The sequence below is a fragment of the Anolis sagrei genome, chromosome X (assembly GCF_037176765.1).
Source record: "Anolis sagrei isolate rAnoSag1 chromosome X, rAnoSag1.mat, whole genome shotgun sequence".
NCBI classification, from domain to species: Eukaryota; Metazoa; Chordata; class Lepidosauria; order Squamata; family Dactyloidae; genus Anolis; species Anolis sagrei.
The window spans coordinates 96,379,794-96,406,046 of NC_090034.1; the positions used below are offsets into that span (position 1 = coordinate 96,379,794).

The following is a 26,253-nucleotide window of genomic DNA, read 5'->3' on the forward strand; positions in this document are numbered from 1 at the left end:
CGCAGACCCAAGGGTGCATTCACACATGCAAAGGGTGACACATGTCATAATTTTTGGGTGTCATTGGGCTTCTGAAGAGGCCTTGAGCAGAACCATTAGGGTGCAAAGAGGTAACCAGGAAGATACACGCAGATCCAGAGGAACGTTCACATGTGCAAAGGGTGAGACACATGTCATTATAATTTTCAGGTGTCATTGGGCTTCCAAAGAGACCTGGAGCAGAACCATTAAGGTGTAAAAGGGGTAAATATGCAGATACGTGCAAACCCAGGGGAGCATTCACACGTTTAAAGGTTGAGACACGTGTCATTACAATTCTTGGGTACTATTGGACTTCCAAAGAAGCCTGGAGCAGAACCATTAAGGTGCAAAGGAGGTAAACACTCAGATACACACAAACCCAGGGGAGTGTTCACATGTTTAAAGGGTGAGACACGTGTCATTACAATTTTTGGTGCCATTGGGCTTCTAAAGAGGCCTGGAGCAGAACCATTAAGGTGTAAAAGGGGTAAACACACAGATACACGCAAACCCAGGGGAGCGTTCACATGTTTAAAGGGTGAGACATGTGTCATTACAATTCTTGGGTGCCATTGGGCTTCCAAAGAGGCCTGGAGCAGAACCATTAGGGTGCAAAGAGGTAAACACACAGACCCAGGGGAGCATTCACACGTGCAAAGGGTGAGATGCATGTCATTACAATTTTTGTGTGCCATTGGACTTCCAAAGAGACCTGGAGCAGAACCATTAAGGTGCAAAGAGGTAAACTCGCAGATACATGCAGACCCAAGGGCACATTTACATGTGCACAGGGTGACACGTGTCATCACAATTCCCGAGTGCCATTGGGCTTCCAAAGAGACCTGGAGCCGAACCATGAGGGTGCAAAGAGGTAAACACGCAGTTGCACGCAGACCCAGGGGAGCATTCACACGTGCAAAGGGTGAGACACGTGTCATCATAATTTTCGGGTGCCATTGGGCTTCCAAAGAGACCTGGAGCCGAACCATGAGAGTGCAAAGAGGTAAACACGCAGTTGCACGCAGACCCAGGGGAGCATTCACACGTGCAAAGGGTGAGACACGTGTCATCATAATTTTCGGGTGTCATTGGGCTTCCAAAGAGACCTGGAGCTGAACCATGAGGGTGCAAAGAGGTAAACACGCAGATACAGTCAGACACAAGGGCACATTTACACGTGCACAGGGTGACACGTGTCATCACAATTCCCGAGTGCCATTGGGCTTCCAAAGAGACCTGGAGCCGAACCATGAGAGTGCAAAGAGGTAAACACGCAGTTGCACGCAGACCCAAGGGAGCACTCACACGTGCAAAGGGTGACACGGGGAGAGGAGACACGCATCAGTCCCCCCGCCCTCCCTCCGCTGTCCCAGGTGCTGAATGTCCCTCACCTTCTCAATCTTGCGCAGCCACTCCTTGTTCTGGGCCAGTTCAGCCATGAAGGCGCGGTGCCGGAGCCATCGCTTGGGAGCCCGCTGCAAAGGCGGCTGCTGCGGATGCTGCGGATGCTGCTCCTGCTGCGGGTGCTGCTGCGGATGCTGCTGCTTCCAAGAAGAGCCCTCGCCGGCCATCAGAGCCTCCTTCTCGGCCACCCAGCCATCGAGCTTCAGCGAGCAGGGACGGATTGGGAAGAGGAGGAAGAAGAAGAAGACGCGCGTCAGCCCTTTCCTCTAGAACCCCGCGTCTCCCGCAGCAAAGAGCAACAACAACAACTCCCCCCCAGACGGAAGAGGTGCTTTGGTTCGCTCCGCTCTGCTCCTTCACTGGCTGCTGCGGCAGCGGGCGAAACCACTGAGGAGGGGAAAAAGAGGGGGAGGCGCTCTCGCTCCTTTTCCCCAAGCGGCGCGTCAACAGACGGCAAGGAGGGGGTTTCAAAGGCGCCTTGGTGCCCCCCCCCTTCCAATACAGGCTCTCACGTGTCGGCCTCACCTCAGCTGACCTCTCCATGAGGACGGGGAAGCCCATATGGCTCTCAGGGGGGATGTTTAGGAGGGGGAGACCAAAATAGTGCCCTATTTAGGGACACAAAATTATGTCCCTCTGCTCTGCTCTGGGCTCTCCATCAGGAAAGGAAGGCACACATTGCTCCCCCTTTCCAGGTGAAACTGTGAGAACCAGGAGACCCAAATTATACACATAGAATCATAGAATCAAAGAGTTGGAAGAGACCTCATGGGCCATCCAGTCCAACCCCCTGCCAAGAAGCAGGAATATTGCATTCCAATCATCCCTGACAGATGGCCATCCAGCCTCTGCTTAAAAGCTTCCAAAGAAGGAGCCTCCACCACGCTCCGGGGCAGAGAGTTCCACTGCTGAACGGCTCTCACAGTCAGGAAGTTCTTCCTCATGTTCAGGTGGAATCTCCTTTCTTGTAGTTTGAAGCCATTGCTCCGCGTCCTAGTCTCCAAGGAAGCAGAAAACAAGCTTGCTCCCTCCTCCCTTTCACATATTTATACATGGCTATCATATCTCCTCTCAGCCTTCTCTTCTTCAGGCTAAACATGCCCGGCTCCTTAACCACTCCTCATAGGGCTTGTTCTCCAGACCCTTGATCATTTTAGTTGCCCTCCTCTGGACACATTCCAGCTTGTCAATATCTCTCTTGAATTGTGGTGCCCAGAATTGGACACAATATTCCAGGTGTGGTCTAACCAAAGCAGAATAGAGGGGTAGCATGACTTCCTTAGATCTAGACACTATGCTCCTCTGGATGCAGGCCAAAATCCCATTGGCTTTTTTTGCCGCCACATCACATTGTTGGCTCATGTTTAACTTGTTGTCCACGAGGACTCCAAGATCTTTTTCACACGTACTGCTCTCGAGCCAGGCGTCACCCATTCTGTATCTTTGCATTTTGTTTTTCCTGCCAAAGTGGAGTATCTTGCCCCTTTCCAGGTGAAACTGTGACCCAAATTATACACATATAATATTGATAATAATATCATAATGTAATACAATATAATACTAATAATAATACAACATAAGAAGTATATATTTTATATTACATGTAATATTACTAATAATAGTACAGTATAGTGGTATAGTACGATATCTATATAAATAAAAATGTAATGTTTGTTTGTGGGATTGACATAACTCAAAAACCACTGGACGAATTGGCACCAAATTTGGACACAAGACACCGATCAGGCCAACGAGTGACCATCACTCATAAAAACACTGAAAAACACAGCAGACTGGACTTAAGAAGCCAAAAAACAAAACAAAAATACATTACAACACAAGCACAAAACCACATATATGCACACACAAAACACACACAGAAATGGGGAAGGAAGGAGAGAGAGGGGGGGAAAGAAGGAGGGAAGGAAAGAAAGAAGGGTAGAGAAGGAAGGAAGGAGAGAAGGAAATAAAAAAGTGAAAGAGGGCAGGAAGGAGAGAAGGAACGAAAGAGAAAGAGGGAGGGAAGGAACGTAAGAAAAAAAGAAAAGTAGAGAAGGAAGGAAGGAGAGACAGAAATAAAAAAGTAAAGGAAGGAAGGAAGGAAGGAAGGAGAGAAGGAACAAAAGAGAGAAAGAGGGAGGGAATGAAGGAAAGAAAGAAAGGTAGAGAAGGAAGGAAGGAGAGAAGGAAATAAAAAAGTGAAAGAGGGAAGGAAAGAGAGAAGGAATGAAAGAGAGAAAGATGGAGGGGAGGAAGGAAGGAAGCTCCCTATTTTGGAATTATTAAGATGGCACCAGCTTTCCAGACCCAGCATCGCCCAATCCCCTTCCTGCAGATTGTTTTGCTTTTTTGCAAATTGAAGTGGTGCTGTTTAAGTGTATGCAAGGATGTCAAGGTTCTGTCTGCATTGCAATGCTCTCAACCACCTTTGATTTTGTGAACCAATGTTTTCATATCTATTGGAGAATTGGGGGGAGGGGTATTGACACCATTTTCACTGCCATGGCTCAATGCTATGGAATCCCGGGAGCTGTAGTTTTACAAGGTCCTTGGCTGTCTTTGCCAGCGAGTGGTGGCTCCTCACTAAACTATAGTTTCCAGGATTCTACAGCATTGGGACATTGCAGTTAAATGAGTGTCAAAATGCATTCATTCAATAGTGTAGATCAGGCATGGGCAAACTTTGGCCTTCCAGGTGTTTTGAACTTCGACTCCCACAATTCCTAACAGCCTAGGCCATTTCCTTTTCAGAGCTCAGATGCTGAGAGGCACTGAAAGTGTCTCAATAACAGGCAGTGGAGAAGATCCTTCTGAGCCTCTGCAGAGCACCTTCCTGCTTCCTAAGTGTCCTTTCTCAGAAAGAGCCAGTGGAGGGAGTGCCTCTGAGCATCTGCAGAGTGACTTCCTGCTTCCTAAGTGTCCTTTCCCAGTAAGAGACAGGGAGAGAGTGCCTCTGAGCCTTTGCAGAGTGACTTTCTGCTTACGAAGTGTCATTTCCCAATAAGAGACAGTGGAGAGAGTGCCTCTGAGCCTCTGCAGAGTGACTTCCTGCTTCCTAACTGTCCTTTCTCAATAGGAGAAAGTGGAGGGAGTGCCTCTGAGCATCTGCAGAGCACCTTCCTGCTTCCTAAGTGTCTTTTCTCAATAAGAGCCAGTGGAGGGAGAGTCTCTGATCATCTGCAGAGTGCCTTCCTGCTTCCTAAGTGTCCTTTCCCAGTAAGAGACAGGGAGAGAGTGCCTCTGAGCCTTTGCAGAGTGACTTTCTGCTTACGAAGTGTCATTTCCCAATAAGAGACAGTGGAAAGAGTGCCTCTGAGCCTCTGCAGAGTGACCTCCTGCTTCCTAAGTGTCCTTTCTCAGTAACAGCCAGTGGAGGGGTACCTCTGAGCATCTGTAGAGCGCCTTCCTTCTTCCTAAGTGTCCTTTCCCAGTAAGAGACAGGAAGAGAGTGCCTCTGAGCCTCTGCAGAGTGACTTTCTGCTTACGAAGTGTCATTTCCCAATAAGAGCCAGTGGAGAGAGTGACTCTGAGCATCTGTAGAGCGCCTTCCTTCTTCATAAGTGTCCTTTCCCAGTAAGAGACAGTGGAAAGAGTGCCTCTGAGCCTCTGCAGAGTGACCTCCTGCTTCGTAAGTGTCTTTTTTCAGTATCAACCAATGGAGTGTGTGCCTTTGAGCATCTGCAGAGCACCTTCTTTCTTCCTAAGTGTTTGTTCTCAGTAAGAGCCAGTGGAGGGAGTGCCTATGAGCATCTGCAGAGTGCTTTCCTGCTTCCTAAGGCTGTTACGAATTGTGGGAGCTGAAGTCCAAAACACCCAGAGGGCCGAAGTTTGCCCATGCCTGGAACAGAGGGAGCACTAGCAAGGATAGGAAGAATGGAAAATATAGGGATGCAACTTGCACCCATTGTTGTTCCCCTTTTCAGTGGGCAGAATTAAAGTAGTACCCCATTATGGACACTGGGGCCCATAACAACTGTCTTTTTTGCATCCCCAACTCTAGCTGCTCAGACACTTCACATATTGTGCCCTATCCAGGCCTCTCTTGGCTGCCTACCATCCCCTTAAAGCCAAGAGTGCCCCTCATCCTGTTTTCAGGAGCCCCCTTTCTTTGCAATGCAGGGGCATTGAGCCATATTCCGGTCCCAAATGGGGATTACTGCAACCATTGCAATCCACATGCACCATAAAACAGGAAGATGGATGTGCTAGAAAAACTGTGGGATGTGGGGGGAAAAAAAACTGGCACACATGTGCCCATCAAAAGGGTTCATTAGCATAACCGAGGAACAGCCTGGAAACATACATGCTACCCTAATTATGGAGAAATGGAAAATGTCTTCCTGGGTGGGGCCAAAAATGCAAATTCAAGGAGAATCACTGGAGGAAAGGAAGCTGCATTCATTCCCGAGAGTGGCATGGGAGGAGGGCATCTTTTTGATGTCCACAGGACCGAGGCCCCTTGGGTCCTTCATCCTTCTTCCGACATTCACAAATACCTCTAAGTCAGATCAGATGTATCCATTCAGCAGAGCTGAGCGGTGGAGCTTTCCCTGGATTATGTTACTGTAGATTACGAAGAGGAGCTGCATGCTTGTTCCTCATGAAATAATGATAATGATAAGGATAATAACTACTAAGACTCTGGCACAAGCTAGTAAAGGTGGTCCCAGTGGTGATCGGCACTCTGGATACAGTGCCTAAAGACCTTGGCCTGCACTTAAAAACAATCAGCATTGACAAAATTACCATCTGTCAACTGCAAAAGGCCACCTTACTCGGATCTGCACTCATTATTCGCTGATACATCACACAGTCCTAGATGCTTCGGAAGTGTCCGGCGTGTGATCCAATACAACAGCCAGCATAGTGATCTTATTTGTGTGTGCTAATCTTGGTGTGTTTCAAATAATATAAAAGACTCTGGTACAAGCCAGTAAAGGTGGTCCCAGTGGTGATTGGCACACTAGGCGTAGTGCCTAAAGACCTTGGCCTGCACTTAAACATAATTGGCGCTGACAAAATTACCATCTGTCAGTTGCAAAAGGCAACCCTGCTCAAATCTGCACTCATTATTCGCTGAAACATCACACAGTCTTAGATGCTTCGGAAGTGTCCGGCGTGCGATCCAATACAACAGCCAGCATAGTGATCTTATTTGTGTGTGCTAATCTTGGTGTGTTTCAAATAATATAAAAGACTCTGGCACAAGCCAGTAAAAGTGGTCCCAGTGGTGATTGGCACACTAGGCGCAGTGCCTAAAGACCTTGGCCTGCACTTAAACATAATTGGCGCTGACAAAATTACCATCTGTCAGTTGCAAAAGGCAACCCTACTCAAATCTGCACTCATTATTGGCCGATACATCACATAGTCCTAGGTCCTTGGGAAGTGTCCGGTGTGTGATCCAAAACAACAGCCAGCATAGTGATCTTATTTGCTGTGTACTAATCTTATTGTGTTTCAAATAATAATACAAAAGAGTCTGACACAAGCCAGTAAAGGTGGTCCCAGTGGTGATCAGCACACTGGGTGCAGTGCCTAAAGACCTTGGCCTGCACTTAAACACAATCGACGCTGACAAAATTACCAGCTGCCAGCTCCAAAAGACCGCCCTACTCAGATCTGCACTCATTATTCACCAATATATCACAGTTCTAGACACTTAGGAAGTGTATGATGTGTGAATCCAATACAATAGCCAGCCAAATGATCTTGTTTGCTGTGTATTAACCTTGTTGTGTTTTAAATAAAAATAATAGTAGTAGTAATAGTAGTAGTAGTAGTAGTAATAATAATAATAATAATAATAAAGACTGGCACAGCCAGTAAAGGTGGTCCCAGTGATGATCGGCACACTGGGTGCAGTGCCCAAAGATACTGGCCTGCACTTAAACACAGTCAGCACTGACAAAATTAAAAGGCCACCATACTCAGATCTGCATGCATTATTCACCGATACATCACACAATCCTAGACACTTTGGAAGTGTCCGGTGTAAGATCCAATACAACAGCCAGCAGATTGATCTTGTTTGCTGTGTGCTAATCTTGTTATGTTTCAAATAATAATAATAATAATAATAATAATAATAATAATAATAATAATATCACACAGTCCTGAACGCTTGGGAAGTGTTCGACTTGTGAATTGTGATACAAAATCCAGCATATATATCTTGTTTACAGTGTCATACTGTGTTTTTCTGTCAGTAAAATAATAATAATAATAATAATAATAATAATAATAATAATCTCACACAGTCCTGAACGCTTGGGAAGTGTTCGACTTGTGAATTGTGATACAAAATCCAGCATATATATCTTGTTTACAGTGTCATACTGTGTTTTTCTGTCAGTAAAATAATAATAATAATAATAATAATAATATATTTATTATTATTTTTATTTAGGGTTTTTGTATCCCATCCTATCTCAAGATGGCTAACAAATTGGCACCCATGGCGCCCACATCAAAACATGAATATACAATTTAACAACAATATAATAAAACAGCAATATAAGCAGTATAAACAGTAAGGCATGTTTGTATAAGTCCCATCTGAACATACAGTAGAGTCTCTCTTATCCAACATAAATGGGCCAGGAGAACGTTGGATAAGTAAAAATGACGGATAATAAGGAGAGATTAAGGAAAAGCCCATTAAACATCGTTATGATTTTACAAATTAAGCACCAAAACACCATGTTTTACAACAAATTGACAGGAAAAAGCATTTCAATACATGGTAACGTTATGTAGTAATTATTCTATTTACGAATTTAGCACCAAAACATCGCAATGTATTGAAACAGCTGCGGATACGGGCAGGAGGCAGACTGCGTTGGATAATACAGAACGTTGGATGAGCAAAGGTCGGATAAGCGAGACTGTACTGTACCTTAATCCCCTGCTACCAATATGTCCCAGTTAGTCTATGTATTTTAGAAGACAGATAGCCAAAGTGCTGATAAATTCCTCCCCAATTTATTGTCAAAGGCTTTCATAGCCGGAATCACTGGGTTGTTGTAGGTTTTTTGGGCTATATGGCCATGTTCCAGAGGCATTCTCTCCTGACTTTTTGCCTGCAACTATGGCAAGCATCCTCAGAGGTAGTGAGATCTGTTGGAACTAAGAAAATGGGTTTATATATCTGTGGAATGACCAGGGTGGGACAAAGAACTCTTGTCTGCTGGAGCTAGGTGTGAATGTTTCAACTGATCACCTCGATTAGCATTTGATGGCCTGGCAGTTGTTTGGTGTGGCTTGTTGGTGCCTGGGGCAATCTTTTGTTGAGAGGTGATTAGATGTCCCTGATTGTTTCCCCTCTGAATCAAGGAACATGAAAGGCACTGCAGACTACTTCAACCAGAGAAGTCAGCCATAGCAGAGCACCTGATGAACCAACCTGGACACACCATATTATTTGAAAACACAGAAATGCTGGACCACTCTCACAACCACCATGTCAGGCTACACAGTGAAGCCACTGAAATCCACAAGTATGTGGACAATTTCAACAGAAAGGAGGAAACCATGAAAATGAACAAAATCTGGCTACCAGTATTAAAAAACTCTAAAATTACAACAGCAAAACAACAGAGGGGAAACAATCAGGGACATCTAATCACCTCTCAACAAAAGATTGCCCCAGGCACCAACAAGCCACACCAAACAACTGCCAGGCCATTACATGCTAATCAAGGTGGTCAGTTGAAACATTCACACCTAGCTCCAGCAGACAAGAGTTCTTTGTCTCACCCTGGTCATTCCACAGATATATAAACCAGTTTTCCTAGTTCCAACAGACCTCACTACCTCTGAAGATGCTTGCCATAAATGCAGGTGAAACGTCAGGAGATAATGCCTCTAGAGCAGTGGTTCTCAACTTGTGGGTCCCCAGATGTTTTGGCCTTCAATCCTAACAGTAAACTGGCTGGGATTTCTGGGAGTTGTAGGCCAAAACACCTGGGGACCCACAGGTTGAGAACCACTGCTCTAGAACATGGCCATATAGCCTGAAAAACCTACAACAATCCTCCCCAATTCCCATTGGCAGTGGAAGTTGCAACCTACCTCATGGCAGTTCTGCAAAAAGCGCTGCAGCTCCAAGTGGTCGCAGAGGTGCTGCATCCAGGCTTGGGCCCGGTGCACATTTCTTTCACTCCTAAAAAAAAGTAAGAGACCAACTTGTCAGGGTAAGGGGCTGACAGCAAACCTGAAGGGGAATGAGATTTAGTTTGGTTAGGATGATCAGAGTGTGGTTTCCCAGAGAGCAAGTCTATTCAATCTATAATAATAGCTATTGGCTCCCATGGCGGGAAGAATGGTGAATCTGGAGTTTCATCCAAGCTAAAGAGAAGCTCTCCCATGTGCTGAATGCCACTCCTAAATAGCTTCAGCACCACAGATAGCTCCTTTAAAGCCAGTGCAGAACAGGAATGGATTCAGCCGCCCACAAGACGAGAGCCACCAGCTGCCACCGCAGCCAATGTTGAAGGATGCTGGAAATTCAATAACATCTGAAAGACTATATCATTCTCATTGCTCCTCCTGAGGACACACACAAAGTGGTTCTCAGCTTTCCAGATTCATTTTTCGTCATAGTAGGATGGCACCTGGCATCAGGGCAAACAAGGGCAAATGCTGTTTCTGCCCAGCTGTTTATGGTGGAGGTGGTAGTTGCTGCCCCATCTATCTATACACATAATAAAAGTGAAAATATGTATGTGTGTGTGGTTGGGGTCTCCACTTCCACAGGCAAGCTCCCACTTCCACAAATATCTATAACTCCCACTACTCAGGAGACACCAATCTCCTTCCCTCCATTTACAATGCGAATTATAGTGAACGCCATGAACAAGAGCCCTGCCAACGTCCTTCACCAACACAATCCCACCCAAGTAAAGGCTTTCATACGGGGACAATTTCATCCTAGATTTTCTGTTTTTCCTCCACCACAGACACCCCAGTGCTTCTGACTCTCTCCATTGGTGTGGAATTTGCATGACCTCACCCACTGTCCCCCTCTTAACCCTTTCCTATTCCTTTCTATGGCACACAACAAGCTGAGGAAATGATCAGCAACTGAACATACTAGAGAGGTTTGGGGAGAATTCACCATGATTAATAGGAGTTGTAGGTCCTGGGATGTATAGTTCACCTGCAATCTAAAAGCACTCTGAACTCCACCACCGATGGACCTGGAACTAACTTGGCACACAGAACCCCCATGACCAACAAAAATACTGGAGGTCTTTGGGTGGATTTATAGGAGTTGTAGTTCACCTATATCCAGAGCGCACTATGAACCCAAACAATGATGAATCTGGACCAAACTTGGCATGCATAACCCGATATGCCCAAATTTGAATACTGATGGGTTTTGAGGGGGATTGGCCTGGACATTTTGGAGTTGTATGTACTGGGATTTATAGTTCACCTACAATCAATGAGCACTCTAAACTCCACCAAAGATGGAATTGGACCAAACATGGCATGCAGAGCCCCCATGACCAGTAAAAAAAAGTACTGAAGGACTTTGAAGGACACGTTGATTTGGGGGAGTTGTAGTTCACCCACATCCAGACAGCATTATGAGCCCAAACACTGATGGATCTGGACCAAACTTGGCACACATACAGATATTACTGGAGTTTGGGGGAAACTAACCTTGCTTTCTGGGAGTTGTAGTTCTCCCACAACCAGAGGAAGAGTGGCCTCCACTGTTGATGTATCTGGACCAAACTTGGCACACAGAACCCCCATGACTAACCCAACCTAAGGAGGGGTTTGAGCAGACTGACTCACCATAGTGGGAGTTGTAGTTTACCCTACAGCCAGAGAGTATGCTGAACCCCACCAATGAGGCATCTAGAGCAAACTTGCCCAACATAACAAACTTTAACTACTGATGGAGTTTCTTGGAGTTAACTTGGCATGATGTGAGTTGTAGTTCAGCCACAACCTTATGCATTTTCGACAATTAAAAACTGACTTTTCCAAATAACCCGGGCAACGCTTGGTACCCAAGCTAATAAGGAAGAAAACTGGGCAGATTGTAAAAGCATTTTCAAATCCCTTTAGGGCGTATTCCTGAAGATATGCTGTGGGTTGAATCCAGGAAGGAGTCTCATGACACTTCAGCTGTCTCTTCCTTGCTCTTCCTTGCTTTTCTTGTTTACTTGTACAATCTGTCAAGCAGTAGCACCGAAGCCAATCGCTACTTCGGTTAGGCAAAGTTTAGCTTCGGTTGAACATGTTTTGCATGGCTCATTCTCATGAGCATCTGTGATGGGAATTGTGTGGCCCTTTAGTTGTTGCAAACTGTTATGTTTATTCATATCATGATCTGATCACCATACTCAATATATCCCATATGCATGGGGGTATTGGGGTAACAATACATAAGGTTTGCTAGGGTAGACCCTCTTTCACTCAGACTCAGCCCCCCCCCCCAAAACAAACTCAGCCCCCCCCCCCCAAATCGAAATCCTGGCTACGGGCCTGATGTAGCCACATAGATCTTTGTAACACAAGACACTACAGCAGTAGTGCCCTACCTTTTTTTTGCATGACCCCACCTATTGCCCCTCTGAGGATGCTTGCCATAGATGTGGGTGAAACGTCAGGAGAGAATGCTTCTGGAACATGGCCGTACAGCCTGGAAAACACACAGCAACCCAGTGCTTCCAGCCATGAAAGCCTTCGACAACACATTAAACATTACATAACTGATTTATAAGAAAATACTAGCCATTGGGCTGCCTACGTGCCTCTATCACAGGCTCATTGCGCCATCCTAGTCTTAATTCCGTAACACCCAAACTGCCAGCAGTAACAATTCCTCTTCTTCTATAGTAGCCCTAGACACTGGATTCCTTTAAATCCACCCAGCAAATGCCTAAGAAGCATGATTGCATTGCAGCATTTCCAATCCTGATCTCTGCTAAGCCTTTTATTTTTAATCCACCCGACGGCTGAAACAAGCTGTTCCTGATATTGTGAATTTTGAACACAGCCAAGCTTCTCACTCGACTTTATTAGCAGCGGGATTGAGTCGCAGCCCTCACAAAATGCCAAACAAGACAGTCCAGTGCCTGGAATTACATTTTCCAAATAATAATCAATAATAACAATGATGCCACCAACATGCTATTTTCCTGCTGCCTCGAGGCGAAATAATAACACAAGCCACAGCCCCTGCGCTGCTTTATCTATCTGGAACAGATAAATATATTAAGGATTTGACACCAATTAAAACGTCAACTGAAATTAGCACTTGGTCCTTCGTAAAGGGAGACTTCAAAGAGCGATGGGAGCTGTTTCTGCATTAATGAGGGAAGGGGTGCTTTAATTGGCTCCACTTGGCTGTGGGTCCTTTCTTCTTTCAGTCTCAAGCCCCAGCCTCTACCTCCCTTCAAATATTTTGAAACCTCAAGACAAATTTCCTTGTTGTTGGACAGATCTGGGCCACGAAGCCGCCGGGACAATGGAAACCAGCTTAGGCTTTTGTTCTTTTTCAAGGAGGCTTCCCATGGAGATAAGGGGGTCCTCTTGCAAAGGAAAAAAGGTCTAGGTCTCCATGAGGTTAAGTGCTTTTAAAGAAGAGAGGTGCAATGCTTACATCTGCCCTGAAGCCATGTTATGTCTCTATTCCTCTTTGCTTTTGGAGCAACTGAAATTTTAAAGAAGGAAATTGGGCTTCTGAATCATAATGTGATCCCCCCCCCCCCGCCTTCCTATTTTGTTTATTGTATCAGAAGCAAACCAAGGGTACAGTTGTAATGTACTCAAAAAACATAAATATTTTTAAAACTTGGCATTATACTAAATGTCCTTTGACCAGTCGCTGGCCACTTGGAGTGCCTCTGGTGTACATAGATTTTATTTATCTATTTATTTTATTTATCGTGTCAGGAGCAAACCAAACAGTTGTATTGCATTAAAAACAAACAAACAAAACACAAAGTCTGCAGGCTTGGTGTTCTATTAAATGTCCTTTGACCAGTAACTGGTCACTTGGAGTGCCTCTGGTGTTGCCGCAAGAAGGTCCTCCATTGTGCATGTGGCAGGACTCAGGTTGCATTGCAGTAGAAGGTCTGTGGTTTGCTCTTCTCCACACTCACATGTCATGGATTCCACTTTGTGGCCCCATTTCTTAAGGTTGGCAAGCAAGAGTCCAAAAGTGGCAGGCTAAAACCTGGAACCTTAATCAGTGGCTGATATCAAATGAGAGACTCCTTCCTGGGCACACAGAAGATTGGGTGTCCTGGAAGGTGCTGAACACCACGAGATGCAGAGCCAACCTCAAGAAATGGGGTTACAAAGTGGAGTCCATGACATACGACTGTGGAGAAGAGTAAACTACAGATTACCTACTACAATGCAACCTGAGCCCTGCCACATGTACAATGGAGGACCTTCTCACAGTGACACCAAAGGCACTCCAAGTGGCCAGCTTCTGGTCAAAGGACATTTCGCATAATGCCAAGATTTTAAAACTTTGTTTGTGTTTTTAAAATACATTATAACTGAACCCAAATGGTTTCTGACACAATAAATAAAATAAAACTGGCTAACTCAGTAATCCAGCAATTAATGTATATGTTCAGATTGTGATGAAGAATGTTTCCATGTGAACATATATCCCTGCTCACAGAGCTATTAGATATCGGGCAGATGGCGAAGCTGGAAATCTCTTCTGCCATGTTGACTTCCTATATGCTACGATATTTTTAGATGGAAGCATTTCATTTGCGCAGTTCAAGAAAAGTCTTGCTCCTTAATCCTATTCCTAAGAGTGATTTCTCAACAAGCGATAGCTCCCAGAGTGAAGGGGAAAGGACACAGCTGCTCACAAGAGAAGACAAGAGAAAAAATATCCAGGATTCAGTCATTATAATCATTTGACAGCTGTTTGTGACTGCATTTTTGCTTCGCCCCTTTTTTATATCAGAAACACAGAAATAAAATGGAAGCGGTCGATGGACTTTCAGACTCAGTTCTTCTGGAACCGAAAGATGAATTGGATGGGTGGAATAAACCATCCAGGCAGGCCCATAGCCAGGATTTTGATTGGGGGGTGGGGGCTGAGTTTGATACGCGGGGACTGAGTTTGATTCAGGGAGCTGAGTTTGGTTCGGGGGGGGGGGGGGGCTGAGTTTGATTCGGGTTGGGCTGTGTTTGGTTCGGGGGGATGAGTTTGGTTCAGGGGAGATGAGTTGGTGGGGGGGGGGCTGAATTTGGTTTAGGAGGCTGAGTTTTGTTCAGGAAGGCTCAGTTTGGTTTGGGGGGCTGAGTTCAGTTTGGGGGGACTGAGTGTGACTTGGGGGGGCTGAGTTTGTCTCGGGGGGCTGAGTTTGGCCTGGGGGGGCTGAGTTTGGTTCGGGGGGCTGAATTTGGTTCAGGGGGGCTGTGTTTGGCTCGGGGGTGCTGAGTTTGGTTCGGGGGGGCTGAGTTTGGCTTGGGGGGGCTAGGTTTGGTTCGGGGGGCTGAGTGTGGCTCGGGGGGGGGGGGGCTCAGGATCTACCCTAGCAAACCCTTTCTATCATTATCCCAATACCCCATGCATATGGGATATATTGAGCATGGTGATCAGATCATGATATGAATAAACATAACCGTTTAAATAATGTACCAGTAAGGCCTTCTCGTGGAACACCCCATCTACGGGCCTGCATCCAGGAATTCAATAATGGATGCTGGGGAGGTGAATGTACACTGCAGAATTAGTGCAGTTTGATACAACTTGAACTGCCATGGAGCAATGCTATGGGAATCCCAAAAGTTATAGTTTCAGGAGGCACTCACATTCTTTGGCAGAGAAGGCTAAAGACCCTTGTAAAACTACATGAAACCTACTGCCATAACTTCCCTAAATCCAACCCAGCTTCCTTCCTTTGCTTTGTTCTTCCTTCTCAGTGGTCGTAGAGCTATGGCTCATCCTCCACTCTACTCTACACCCTTTGACTAGAGATACATAAACTAGATTTAAAGACCCCTAAACCCATGCCCCAATTCCCCACAAATCTCCTCATTTCTTCTTGATCCAAGAACAGTTCTTTTAGCTAGGATTTCTGTCTCAAATTCCAAATATATTACCTGTGTGTGAGTTTGAATACAAGCTATGAGCAACTAGGGCAGTGGTTCTCAATTTTCCTAATGCCGCGACCCCTTAATACAGTTCCTCATGTTGTGGTGACCCCCAACTATAATATTATTTTCATTGCTACTTTATAACTGTAAGTTTGCTACTGTTGTGAATTGTAATGTAAATATCTGATGTGCAGGATGTATTTTCATTCACTGGATCAAATTTGGCACAAATACCCAATATGCCCAAATGTGAATATTGGTGGGGTTGGGGTGTTGTAGTTGCTGGGATTAATAGTTAACCTACAACCAGAGAGCATTCTGAACTCTACCAAAGACTGAACTGAATCAAATTTGGTACACAGAACTCCCATGACCAAGATAAAATAATGGAATGGTTTGGTGATGCACTTTTCCCTATCCGAAACTGAAAGTTTAACCCCACTGTTCATCCTCTTTGGGCTCCTCTCAATTACACCTTTTCTATTCCTACCTCAACCAGGGTTTTATCATTTTACCTCATCCATTTCACTTGCCCATTGAGTTTGATTTTATATATGTCAATCTCCTTTATTTATTTTATTTTGCTACTTTATCTATTTTATGTACCTATTCTGATGAAATTTTGTTGCCTGCATTTTGTATTTTATTTTGCTGTATAGTATCTTTGAGCTTGGCCTCCTGTTAGCCGCCCTGAGTCCCCTTCGGCGAGATGGTGATGGGGTACAAATAAATATGATGATGATGATTATTATTATTATTGGCGGGCATTGACCTTGAGGTTTGGAGTTGTAGTTCACCTACATCCAGAGAGCACTGTCAAGTGGACTCAAATAATGATAGATCTGGACCAAACTTGGTACGAATATTCAATATGCCCAAATGTGAACACTGGTGGAGTTTGGGGAAAATAGACCTTGACATTTGGGAGTTGTAGTTACTGGGATTTATAGTTCACCTACAATCAAAGAGCATTCTGAACCCCACTAATGATAGAATTGGGTCGAACTTCACACACAGAACCCCCCTGCCTTGAAGGGACTCGCTGGCATGAGCCTCCCTCCCGCCTAGCACGCTCGCCCTCATCCGCACATGTGCACCATGCTGCCATGCGCCGAGCATGCCTGCTCTCCCCTCCCTGCTTGGTGTCCCAGAAACAGCCCTCCCCTTGGCTGAGAGGACTTCTGAGAGTTTGACCAATCTCAGTGGAGAGGGTTTTTGGTGGGAAGATTCGCTGTCTGTTTCCAAAAAGGAAGACAAAGACAGGTGGAGAGATCATCAGAAATATATGTTTACTGATGGTCTTTGGTGATCCCTATGAAACCCCCTCACAACACCCCCAAGGGTCCCGAACCCAAGTTGAGAAATGCTGAACTAGGGACTATATTTAATGCACAATGCAATTCAATGACCACAGATTGTTCCAGGTTTATGGAAATCTCTAATGCTCTGAATTGCCTGAGGGCTGAGAAGGGCGTTATACAAATACAGCAAATAAATAAATGCTGAATAGGTAACCCTTAATGGACGAAAGTATGGCCCGTGATGATATGTAATGGAAGGTGTTGCCTACTATGCTCTTTTGCAACCAATTTTGGATCTCGGTGCCTGAAAGGAAGGCTCAGTGTCCTTACTTTGCCTGCAGGGCTTCCATCTTCTCCTTCACCTGCTCACTGTAGATGTTACCCTGTCGAATCAGGCTCTTGCCAGCATTTAGGGCCGTCGTGGTCTTCTGCAAGTTGAGCTCCATGGTTGTCATGAAGTCTCTGTGCTTTTTGATGGCCTTCTCCGCCGCTTCCACTGTTGTGGGCACCTTGGCATGTGCCAACGTGGTTTCCTGAAAGACAGTTCCAAAAAGAGTTGTGAAAACAGAAGGAAACGTTTTGTGAGAGCCAGCAAAAGTATCTACATTGTAGAATTAATCCAGTTTGACATCATTTTCACTGCCACGGCTTAATGCTATGGAAACCCGGGAGCTGTAGTTTTACAAAGTCCTTAGCCTTCTCTGCTAATGAGTGGTGATGGCTCACTAAACTACAGCTCCCAGGATTCTACAGCATTGGGAAATTGCAGTTTCTCAAGTCGCTCCTGACACGAAAAAAAATGCAGTTAAATGAGTGTCAACATGTCTTCATTCAATAGTGTAGGTCAGGCATGGACAAACTTGGGTCTTCCAGGTGTTTTGGACTTCAACTCCAACAATTGCTAACAGCCTCAGGCTCCTTCCTTTTCCCCTCAGCTGCTTAACTCCTGAAAGACCCAAGTTTTCCCATGCCTGTGTAGATACATCCTATGACTCTGTAGTCCAGGGTTCCCTATCATTGGTGGGGTTCCAAATGCTCTTTGATTGTAGGTGAACTATAAATCCCAGCAACTACAACTCCCAAATGTCAAGGTCTATTTTCCCCCAAACTCGACTGGTGTTCACATTTGGGCATATTATCCGTGCCAAGTTTGGTCCAGATCCATCATTGCTTGAATCCCCAAAACTCAAGGTCAGTGCCCACCAGATCTTGCTAGTATTTTCTGTTGGTCATGGGAGTTCTGTGTGCCAAGTTTGGTTCAATTCCAGCATTGGTGGGGTTCAGAATGTTCTTTGATTGTAGGTAAACTATAAATCCCAGCAACTACAACTCCCAAATATCAAGGTCTATTTTTCCCAAACTCCACCGGTGTTCACATTTGGGCATATTGAGTATTCGTGCCAAGTTTGGCCCAGATCCATCACTGTTTGAGTCCACAGTGCTCTCTGGATGGAGGTGAACTACAACTCCAAAACTCAAGGTCAATGCTCACCAGATCCTGCTAGTATTTTCTGTTAGTCTTGGGAGTTTTGTGTGCCAAGTTTGGTTCAATTCCATCATTGGTTGGGTTCAAAATGTTCTTTGATTGTAGATGAACTATAAATCCCAGCAACTACAACTCCCAAATCTCAAGGTCTATTTTCCCAAAACTCGACCGGTGTTCACATTTGGGCATATTGAGTATTCATGTCAAGTTTGGTCCAGATCCATCATTGTTTAAGTCCACAGTGCTCTCTAGATATAGGTGAACTACAACTCCAAAACTTAAGGTCAATCCCCAGAGATCCTGCTAGTATTTTGTGTTGGTGCTGTGTGCCAAGTTTGGTTCAATTCTATCATTGGTGAAGTTCAGAATGCTCTTTGATTGTAGGTGAACTATAAATCCCAGCAACTACAACTCCCAAATGGTAAAATCAATCCCCCCAAACCTACCAGTATTCAAATTTGGACGTATTGGGTATTTGTGCCAAATTTGGTCTAGTGAATGAAAATACATACGGCATATCAGATATCTACATTACAATTCATAACAGTAGCAAAATTACAGTTATGAAATAGCAAGGAAAATAATTTAATGTTTTTAATATTAAATTAAAAATAATTAAATTTAATATTTAAAAACTCTAAAATTACAACAGCACAACAACAGAGAGGAAACAAACAAATCACCTCTCAACAGAAGTTTGCTCCAGGCACTGTCAGGCCATTATATGCTAATCAAGGTGGTCAGTTGAAACATTCACACCTAGCTCCAGCAGACAAGAGTCCTTTGTCCCACCCTGGTCATTCCACAGATATATAAACCCCTTTTCCTAGTTCCAACAGACCTCACTACCTCTGAGGATGCTTGCCATAGATGCAGGCGAAATGTCAGGAGAGAATGCCTCTAGGCCATGGCCATATAGCCCGAAAAAACCTACAACCCAATAATTTAATGGTTGGGGGCCACCACCAACATAAGGAACTGTATTAAGGGGTTGCGGCATTAGGAAGGTTGAGAAACAGTGGTGTAGATCCAGCCGATGCTACAGGCTCAAAGAACAGAGCCTCAATAATGCCGTGTCAGAATAGCACAGCCATGCAGCTAATGATAAAACAGGCAGCATGGTTCATCATAAGGTATCTGGGCTAAAGCCAGATGGTGGTATGTATGTTATGTGTAGCGGAAGGCGGAGTTCCCGTTCCTAAGTCCCAGATCTCTTGGGATGGACAGGCTGCTGTTACTTGCTAGGTGCCCAAAGGTACTGAGAGGCTCTCTACTTCTCTGCTATTATTTCCCATCTCCCTGGACTCATGCGTAGCTTTCAGCGCTGGCTCAGTTTAAGCCCCAGCTGCAAAGCGCTAACCAGACCGATTAAATGGGGCATGATTCCATGTGCAGCCAAGCGCTGGAGTTGCGCACACTCTCCCGAAACCCTTTGACATCTGCTAAGGCGGAATGATTGGCACTTTAGCTCTGTTTTGTGAAGCCACAAAGGGCCAAGAGGCAGAAACTCCAAGGGTACGGTGTGTGCATGTGTGTGTTGACAGGGATCAACCTGGAAAGTAAACCCGAACACACACAAACACCGCCTCCACTGCAGAGCCATCGCCAGGCAAAACGAGACACTGCAAGACCCATTCTGAACAGCACGACGAAAAAAGAAAACAAAATACGGAGAGGCCTCTTTGCATTATATTTGAGGACTCTGCCCAGTCGCTGATCGATTACTTTTGCTTGCTTGCTTTGCTGCAGAATAGGAAAATAACCCTTATTTTTTTCTTCTTCATCCCCAACATTATGACAATGCTTAAAAGGCAATTTGGGGAGCTTTTTAAATAGCTGCACATTTAACGTAGTATTGCTTCTGGCAACCGAATGAGGCAAAAATGCTAAGCAACAATTATTATTTTGCATAAGCCATGCAATTTCTAAAGCACTTACTTGATCTCTACCTGTGTGAGGTATAATAGCGGCCTTTTTTTTAGTAACCATGAGTCACAATCCAACCGAGTTGTTGTGCACCTGCTGCAAGTAATTTCTGACTTATGTCAATCCTAAAATGAATCTATCATGGGTTTTCTTACAAGATTTGCTCATTTGCCATTCTCTGAGGCCGAGGGAGTGTAAATTGCCTAAGGCCACCCAGTAGCTTTGCATTGCCATACAGTGATTTAAAACTGGGTTGCTGTGAGTTTTCTGGGCTGTGTGGTCATGTTCCAGAAGCATTCTCTCCTGACGTTTTGCCCACATCTATAGCAGCCATCCTCTGAGGTTGTGAGGTTTGTTGGAAACTGGGCAAGTGAGTGTATTGTCGAAGGCTTTTATGGCCGGAATCACTGTGTTGTTGTACGTTTTTTCGGGCTATATGGCCATGTTCTAGAGGCATTCTCTCCTGACGTTTCGCCTGCATCTATGGCAAGCATCCTCAGAGGTAGTGAGGTCTGTTGGAATTAGGAAAATTGGTTTATATATCTGTGGAAACCATGAAGATGAACAAAATATGGCTACCAGTATTTAAAAAACTCTAAAATTAAAACAGCAAAAAAGCAGAGGGAAAGCAATCAGGGACATCTAATAACCACTCAACAAAAGATTGCTTCAGGCACTGTCAGGCTATCAAATGCTAATCAAGGTGGTCAGATGAAACATTCACACCTAGCTCCAGCAGACAAGAGTCCTTTGTCCCACCCTGGTCTTTCCACAGATATATAAACCAATTTTCCTAGTTCCAACAGACCTCACTACCTCTGAGGATGCTTGCCATAGATGCAGGCGAAACGTCAGGAGAGAATGCCTCTAGAACATGGCCATATAGCCCAAAAAAACCTGCAACAACCCTGGGCAAGTGAGGTTTATATATCTGTAGAATTTATAGCAACAGGACTGTGGAGCAGCTCACTGGGAATCAGCTGCATTAAGATCACTACTGACCAAACCCTCATGAGTTTGAAGCCAGCCTGGGTCAGGGTGAGCTTCCGACCAATTTGTGTAGCTTGCTGTCGACCTTTGCAGCCCGAAAGACAATTGCATCTGTTAAGTAGGAAATTTAGGTACAGCTTATGCGGGGAGGCTAATTTACTAGCCATAAAAATCTCCAGCAAGTATGCAAAGAATGAGGAAGTACTTCATCAGTGTCACAAATGGTGAAGCGACAGCTCCCCTGGTGGCCAGAATACTCTCATGAAAAAAGCTAGAATGTTAAATAGCCTCTGTATATCTGTCTATACATGTTGTGTCTCTGGCATTGAATGTTTGCCATGTATATGTACATTGTAATCTGCCCTGAGTCCCCTGTGGGGTGAGAAGGACGGAATATAAATACTGCAAATAAATAAATAAATAAATAAATAAATAAAATGTCTAGGGTGCAGCTTCAAAGATTAGCCATTCAATACTAATCAAGGTGGCCCATTGCAACATTCACACTTGCCTCAATCAGACAAGAGTTCTTTTTTTCCACCCTGGACAATCCACAGATTTATAAACCTCACTTGCCTAGTTTCCAACAGACCTCACAACCTCTGATGATGCTTGCCATGGATATGGGCGAAACGTCAGGAGAGAATGCTTCCAGAACATGGCCATACAGCAACTCAGAACCCTTGCCTATTTAAAGCAAGTGTGAATATTGCAATTGGCCACCTTGATTATCATTTAATGGCCTTGTAGCTTCAAAGCCTGGCTGATTGATGCCAGGGGGGAATGTTAGTTGGCCCAGATTTATTATTGTCTGGAATTCCCCTGTTTTTTTTTTTAGTGTTGCTCTTTATTTACCAAGTGATTTAAAACTTGGTCTCCAGAATCATATTCCAATGCTTTCACCAGACAATTGAAAACTAAACCAGAATAGAATCAAAGTGTTGGAAGAGACCTCATGGGCCATCCAGTCCAACCCCCTGCCAAGAAGCAGGAATATTGCATTCAAAGCACCCCTGACAGATGGCCATCCAGCCTCTGTTTAAAAGCTTCCAAAGAAGGAGCCTCCACCACACTCCGGGGCAGAGAGTTCCACTGCTGAACGGCTCTCACAGTCAGGAAGTTCTTCCTAATGTTCAGGTGGAATCACCTTTATAGTGCAATCTTTATGGACTTCTTCATTCCATACTGAGTCAATCCTTTATTTTGTCAAGAAAACTGAGAAATGTGTTCCCCCAAAATGGAAACGGAACAGAGGCAGGATATATTGAGATAGTTTGGCACCCCCATATGTGCATATTCCTTTTCCTTAGACACACACAAGCCATTTCCTATTGCTAATAAGTTGTTATTAGTCACTGTTAACCAGCTGCAGATTAGCATCAAGCCAGGGATTGCCTGTTGATGATCAGCTGCTACCCATCAATAAAGCTCAGTGAAGAAGCAACAACAAGCAAGTGCTGCAAGGGTCACTGCATCCTTTCTCTGGAGCACAAAGCATCCTGTGGCAAACAACATCATTATTCTGGCTGGGGGCTTTCTGGAGAGAAAAACAAACATCATACTTTCAAGCTTCAGTGGCTATTCACCTCGGTGTAGTCAGTGTGGCAGTTTGAATGCTCAACCAAGCATACATCTACATGGTACAATTAATAAAATTCAACACAATTTTAATTGCTAATGGAGCTCTCAGTGGCGAAGTGGGTTAAACCGCTGAGCTGCTGAACTTGCTGACAAATAGGTCGGCAGTTCAAATCAAGGAGCGGGGTGAGCGCCCGCTGTTAGCCCCAGCTTCTGCCAGTCTAGCAGTTCGAAATATGCAAATGTGAGTAGATCAATAGGTACCGCTCCGGTGGGAAGGTAATGGCGCTCCATGCAGTCATGCTGGCCACATGACCTTGGAGGCGTCTATGGACAATACTGACTCTTTGATTTAGAAATTGAGATGAACACACACCCACAGAGTCAGACATGACTGGACTTAATGTCAAGGGGAAACCTTTACTTTTAATGAGACATGCCGCATTATCACAGGGTGTCTGCGCCCTACACCACTGAAGAAATTACACTGTCTAGCTGGTATTGCACCACCTGACATCTGCTGGGAAGTAGCAGCCAATAGTGAAAGGACCAAGGCAGAGACATCTCTAGCCCATCCCTTGTTTGGGTAACAGCCAGCACGTCAATGACTTAAATCAGGAAATAGTTTTCTAAGATCTACAGAGACACTCGCTGGAACACCCCAGCAAGCAAGAGTCCAAAAGTGGCAGGCTCAAACCCAGAACCTCAATCAATGGCTGATACCCAATGAGAGACTCCCCCCTGGGCACACAGAAAACTGGGCGACTTGGAAGGCGCTGAACAGACTGCGCTCTGGCACCACGAGATGCAGAGCCAACCTTCAGAAATGGGGCTACAAAGTGGAATCCTCGCCATGCGAGTGTGGAGAAGAGCAAACCACTGACCATCTGCTGCGATGCAACCTGAGCCCTGCTACATGCACAATGGAGGACCTTCTTGCAGCAACACCAGAAGCACTCCAAGTGGCCAGCTACTGGTCAAAGGACATTTAATCAACTACCAAGCTTGCAAATTCTGTGTTTTGTCTGCTTGTTTGTTTGTTTTTGTTAAAAATGTAATACAAATGTCTGGTTGCTGATGACATGATAAATAAAATACCTTTACTTTTACCTTAACTGCTATGGCTCAATGCTATAGAATCATGGGAGCTGTTGTTTTACTAGATCACCAAACTACAACTCCGGGGATTCTATAGCACTGAGCCACGACAGTTAAAGTGGTGCCAAACTGCATCAATTTGACAGTGTAGATGCAGGGTTGTTGTAGGTTTTTTGGGCTATATGGCCATGTTCTAGAAGCATTCTCTACTGATGTTTCACCTGCATCTATAGCAAGCATCCTCAGAGGTTGTGAGGACCTCACAACCTCTGGGATGCTTGCTATAGATGCAGGTGAAACGTCAGGAGAGAATGCTTCTAGAACATGGCCATATAGCCCGAAAAACCTACAACAACCCAGTGATTCCAGCCATGAAAGCCTTCTGCAATACAGTGTAGATGCACTTACAGGCTCTAGGAAACAAGAGTTTGAATCACCGATTGGTCATGGAAACCCAGTAGGTGACCTTGAGCAAGTCAAACTCTCTCAGCTTTAAAGACAGGCAATGATGAACCTCCTTTGAATGAATCTGGTACATTTTTTGCTGGTACGTTGTATCATGATTGTGGCTTCCAACTAGCAACTGCTTGTCTACTGGCTAATAGCAAGAACCAAACTTCAACCATTCGAGGGGCAGCTTTTATTACCTGGTTGTACAGGCAAGCCTCAGCCTGCTTGGCGTCTCGTAGGAAGAGGAAGAAGATATGAGCCTGGACCAAGACTTCTCGCCGGTTCTCCCACATCTCCAGAAGCTTGTTCCAGCCCACATCAAGCTTCTGTAGCCACTGCTGGAGTGAGAGGTAAGGGAGGTCAGCTTCCTCCAGGGCTAGCACATCATTGACTGCCTGGATCTTCGTGTAGTCCTCTTCGTAGCGGTTGATCTCCTCCTTAAGCGAGGCATGGTGGTTCAGCAGCTTCTCGGCCTCAGAAAGGTTCCCTGGCAGCTCGTCCGAGGCCACGGCTGCCTGTGTTTTCACCAGCCAGGTGAGAAAGCTGTCCAGATCTTGGATGAACTGCTGCAACCTGGAAGGAGGAGGAACACGGGGCAGAAAGGTGAGACATTACTACCAGAAGTTGGACTTATGGATTCCTGGGATTTAACTGTTCATGGGATACTTTCTTTGCCAAAGACTTCTTGTGTTGTAGTTCACAAAATCACACTAAATTACAAATCCATAGGACGGAGACATGATAGTTAAATTGATATCAAACCACTGCTGGAGGTGACATGATGTTGCTTCTAGTTTCCTTTTCTGGGTTTTTTTTTTTTTTGGCCATTTAGAGGGGGTCATAAGAAAAACCACTTTATTTTGCCATCATTTCTTTAGCACTGTGAGGTTATAAAAACACAGCCCAGAAAAGGATGTGGGAAGTCTAAGGATTTGCTGCTCTGCCCTTGGAGCATCAGTGTTACCAAAATCTAAATAAATAAAAATGTAATGGGTTGTTGTACGTTTTTTCGGGCTATATGGCCATGTTCTAGAGGCATTTTCTCCTGATGTTTCGCCTGCATCTATGGCAAGCAACCTCAGAGATAGTGAGGATGCTTGCCATAGATGGAGGCAAAACGTCAGGAGCAGGCCCGTAGCCAGGATTTTGATTCGGGAGTGGGGGGGAGGCTGAGTTTGTTTCGGGGGGGGGGGGGCTGAGTCTGAGTGAAAGAGGGTCTACCCTAGCAAACCTTTTGTATCGTTACCCCAATATCCCCATGCATATGGGATATATTGAGTATGGTAATCAGATCATGATATTAATAAACATAACAATTTAAATAATGCACCAGTAAGGCCTTTTCGCGAACCACCATGAGAATTTGGGGGGGGGGGGGTGAAGCCCCTCAAGCCCCCCCCCCCCCCAGCTACATGCCTGGTCAGGAGATAATGCCTCTAGAACACAGGAGATAATGCCTCTAGAACATGGCCATATAGCCCGAAAAAACCTACAACAACCCAGTGATTCCGGCCATGAAAGCTTTCGACAATACATTAAAAATGTAATGTTTGTTTGTGGGATTAACATAACTCAAAAACCACTGGATGAATTCACACCAAATTTGGACACGATACATCTTTCAAGCCATCGAGTGACCACCACTCATAAAAACACTGAAAAACACAGCTGAAGGGACTTAAAAAGCCAAAAAATAAAAAAATACATTACAACACATATGCAAAACCACATATATACACGCAAATGCACATATATATATACATATACACAAATATATATACACACAAAACACATATACACAGACTAGGCCACAGCAACACATGTCAGGGAATGGCTAGTATTTATTAAATGCAAGGCTATGTGTAGCTAACTAAACACACACCTTCCCCTGCCATACACTAGACC

The 26,253-nt window shown here is 44.8% G+C and overlaps 1 protein-coding gene across 1 annotated transcript in view; it reads right to left on the reverse strand.

Moving 5' to 3' along the window:
- LOC137094902 (spectrin beta chain, non-erythrocytic 4-like) overlaps positions 1 to 26,253 on the reverse strand; it is a 109,899-nt gene that overhangs the window by 49,348 nt on the left and 34,298 nt on the right. Inside the window, exons 17-20 of the mRNA XM_067460854.1 lie at positions 24,546 to 24,921; positions 17,151 to 17,353; positions 9,499 to 9,589; positions 1,413 to 1,625 (exon numbers count right to left, since the gene is read on the reverse strand). Of these exons, the coding sequence (XP_067316955.1) occupies positions 1,413 to 1,625; positions 9,499 to 9,589; positions 17,151 to 17,353; positions 24,546 to 24,921 (883 nt within the window). The remainder of the gene's footprint in view (positions 1 to 1,412; positions 1,626 to 9,498; positions 9,590 to 17,150; positions 17,354 to 24,545; positions 24,922 to 26,253) is intronic.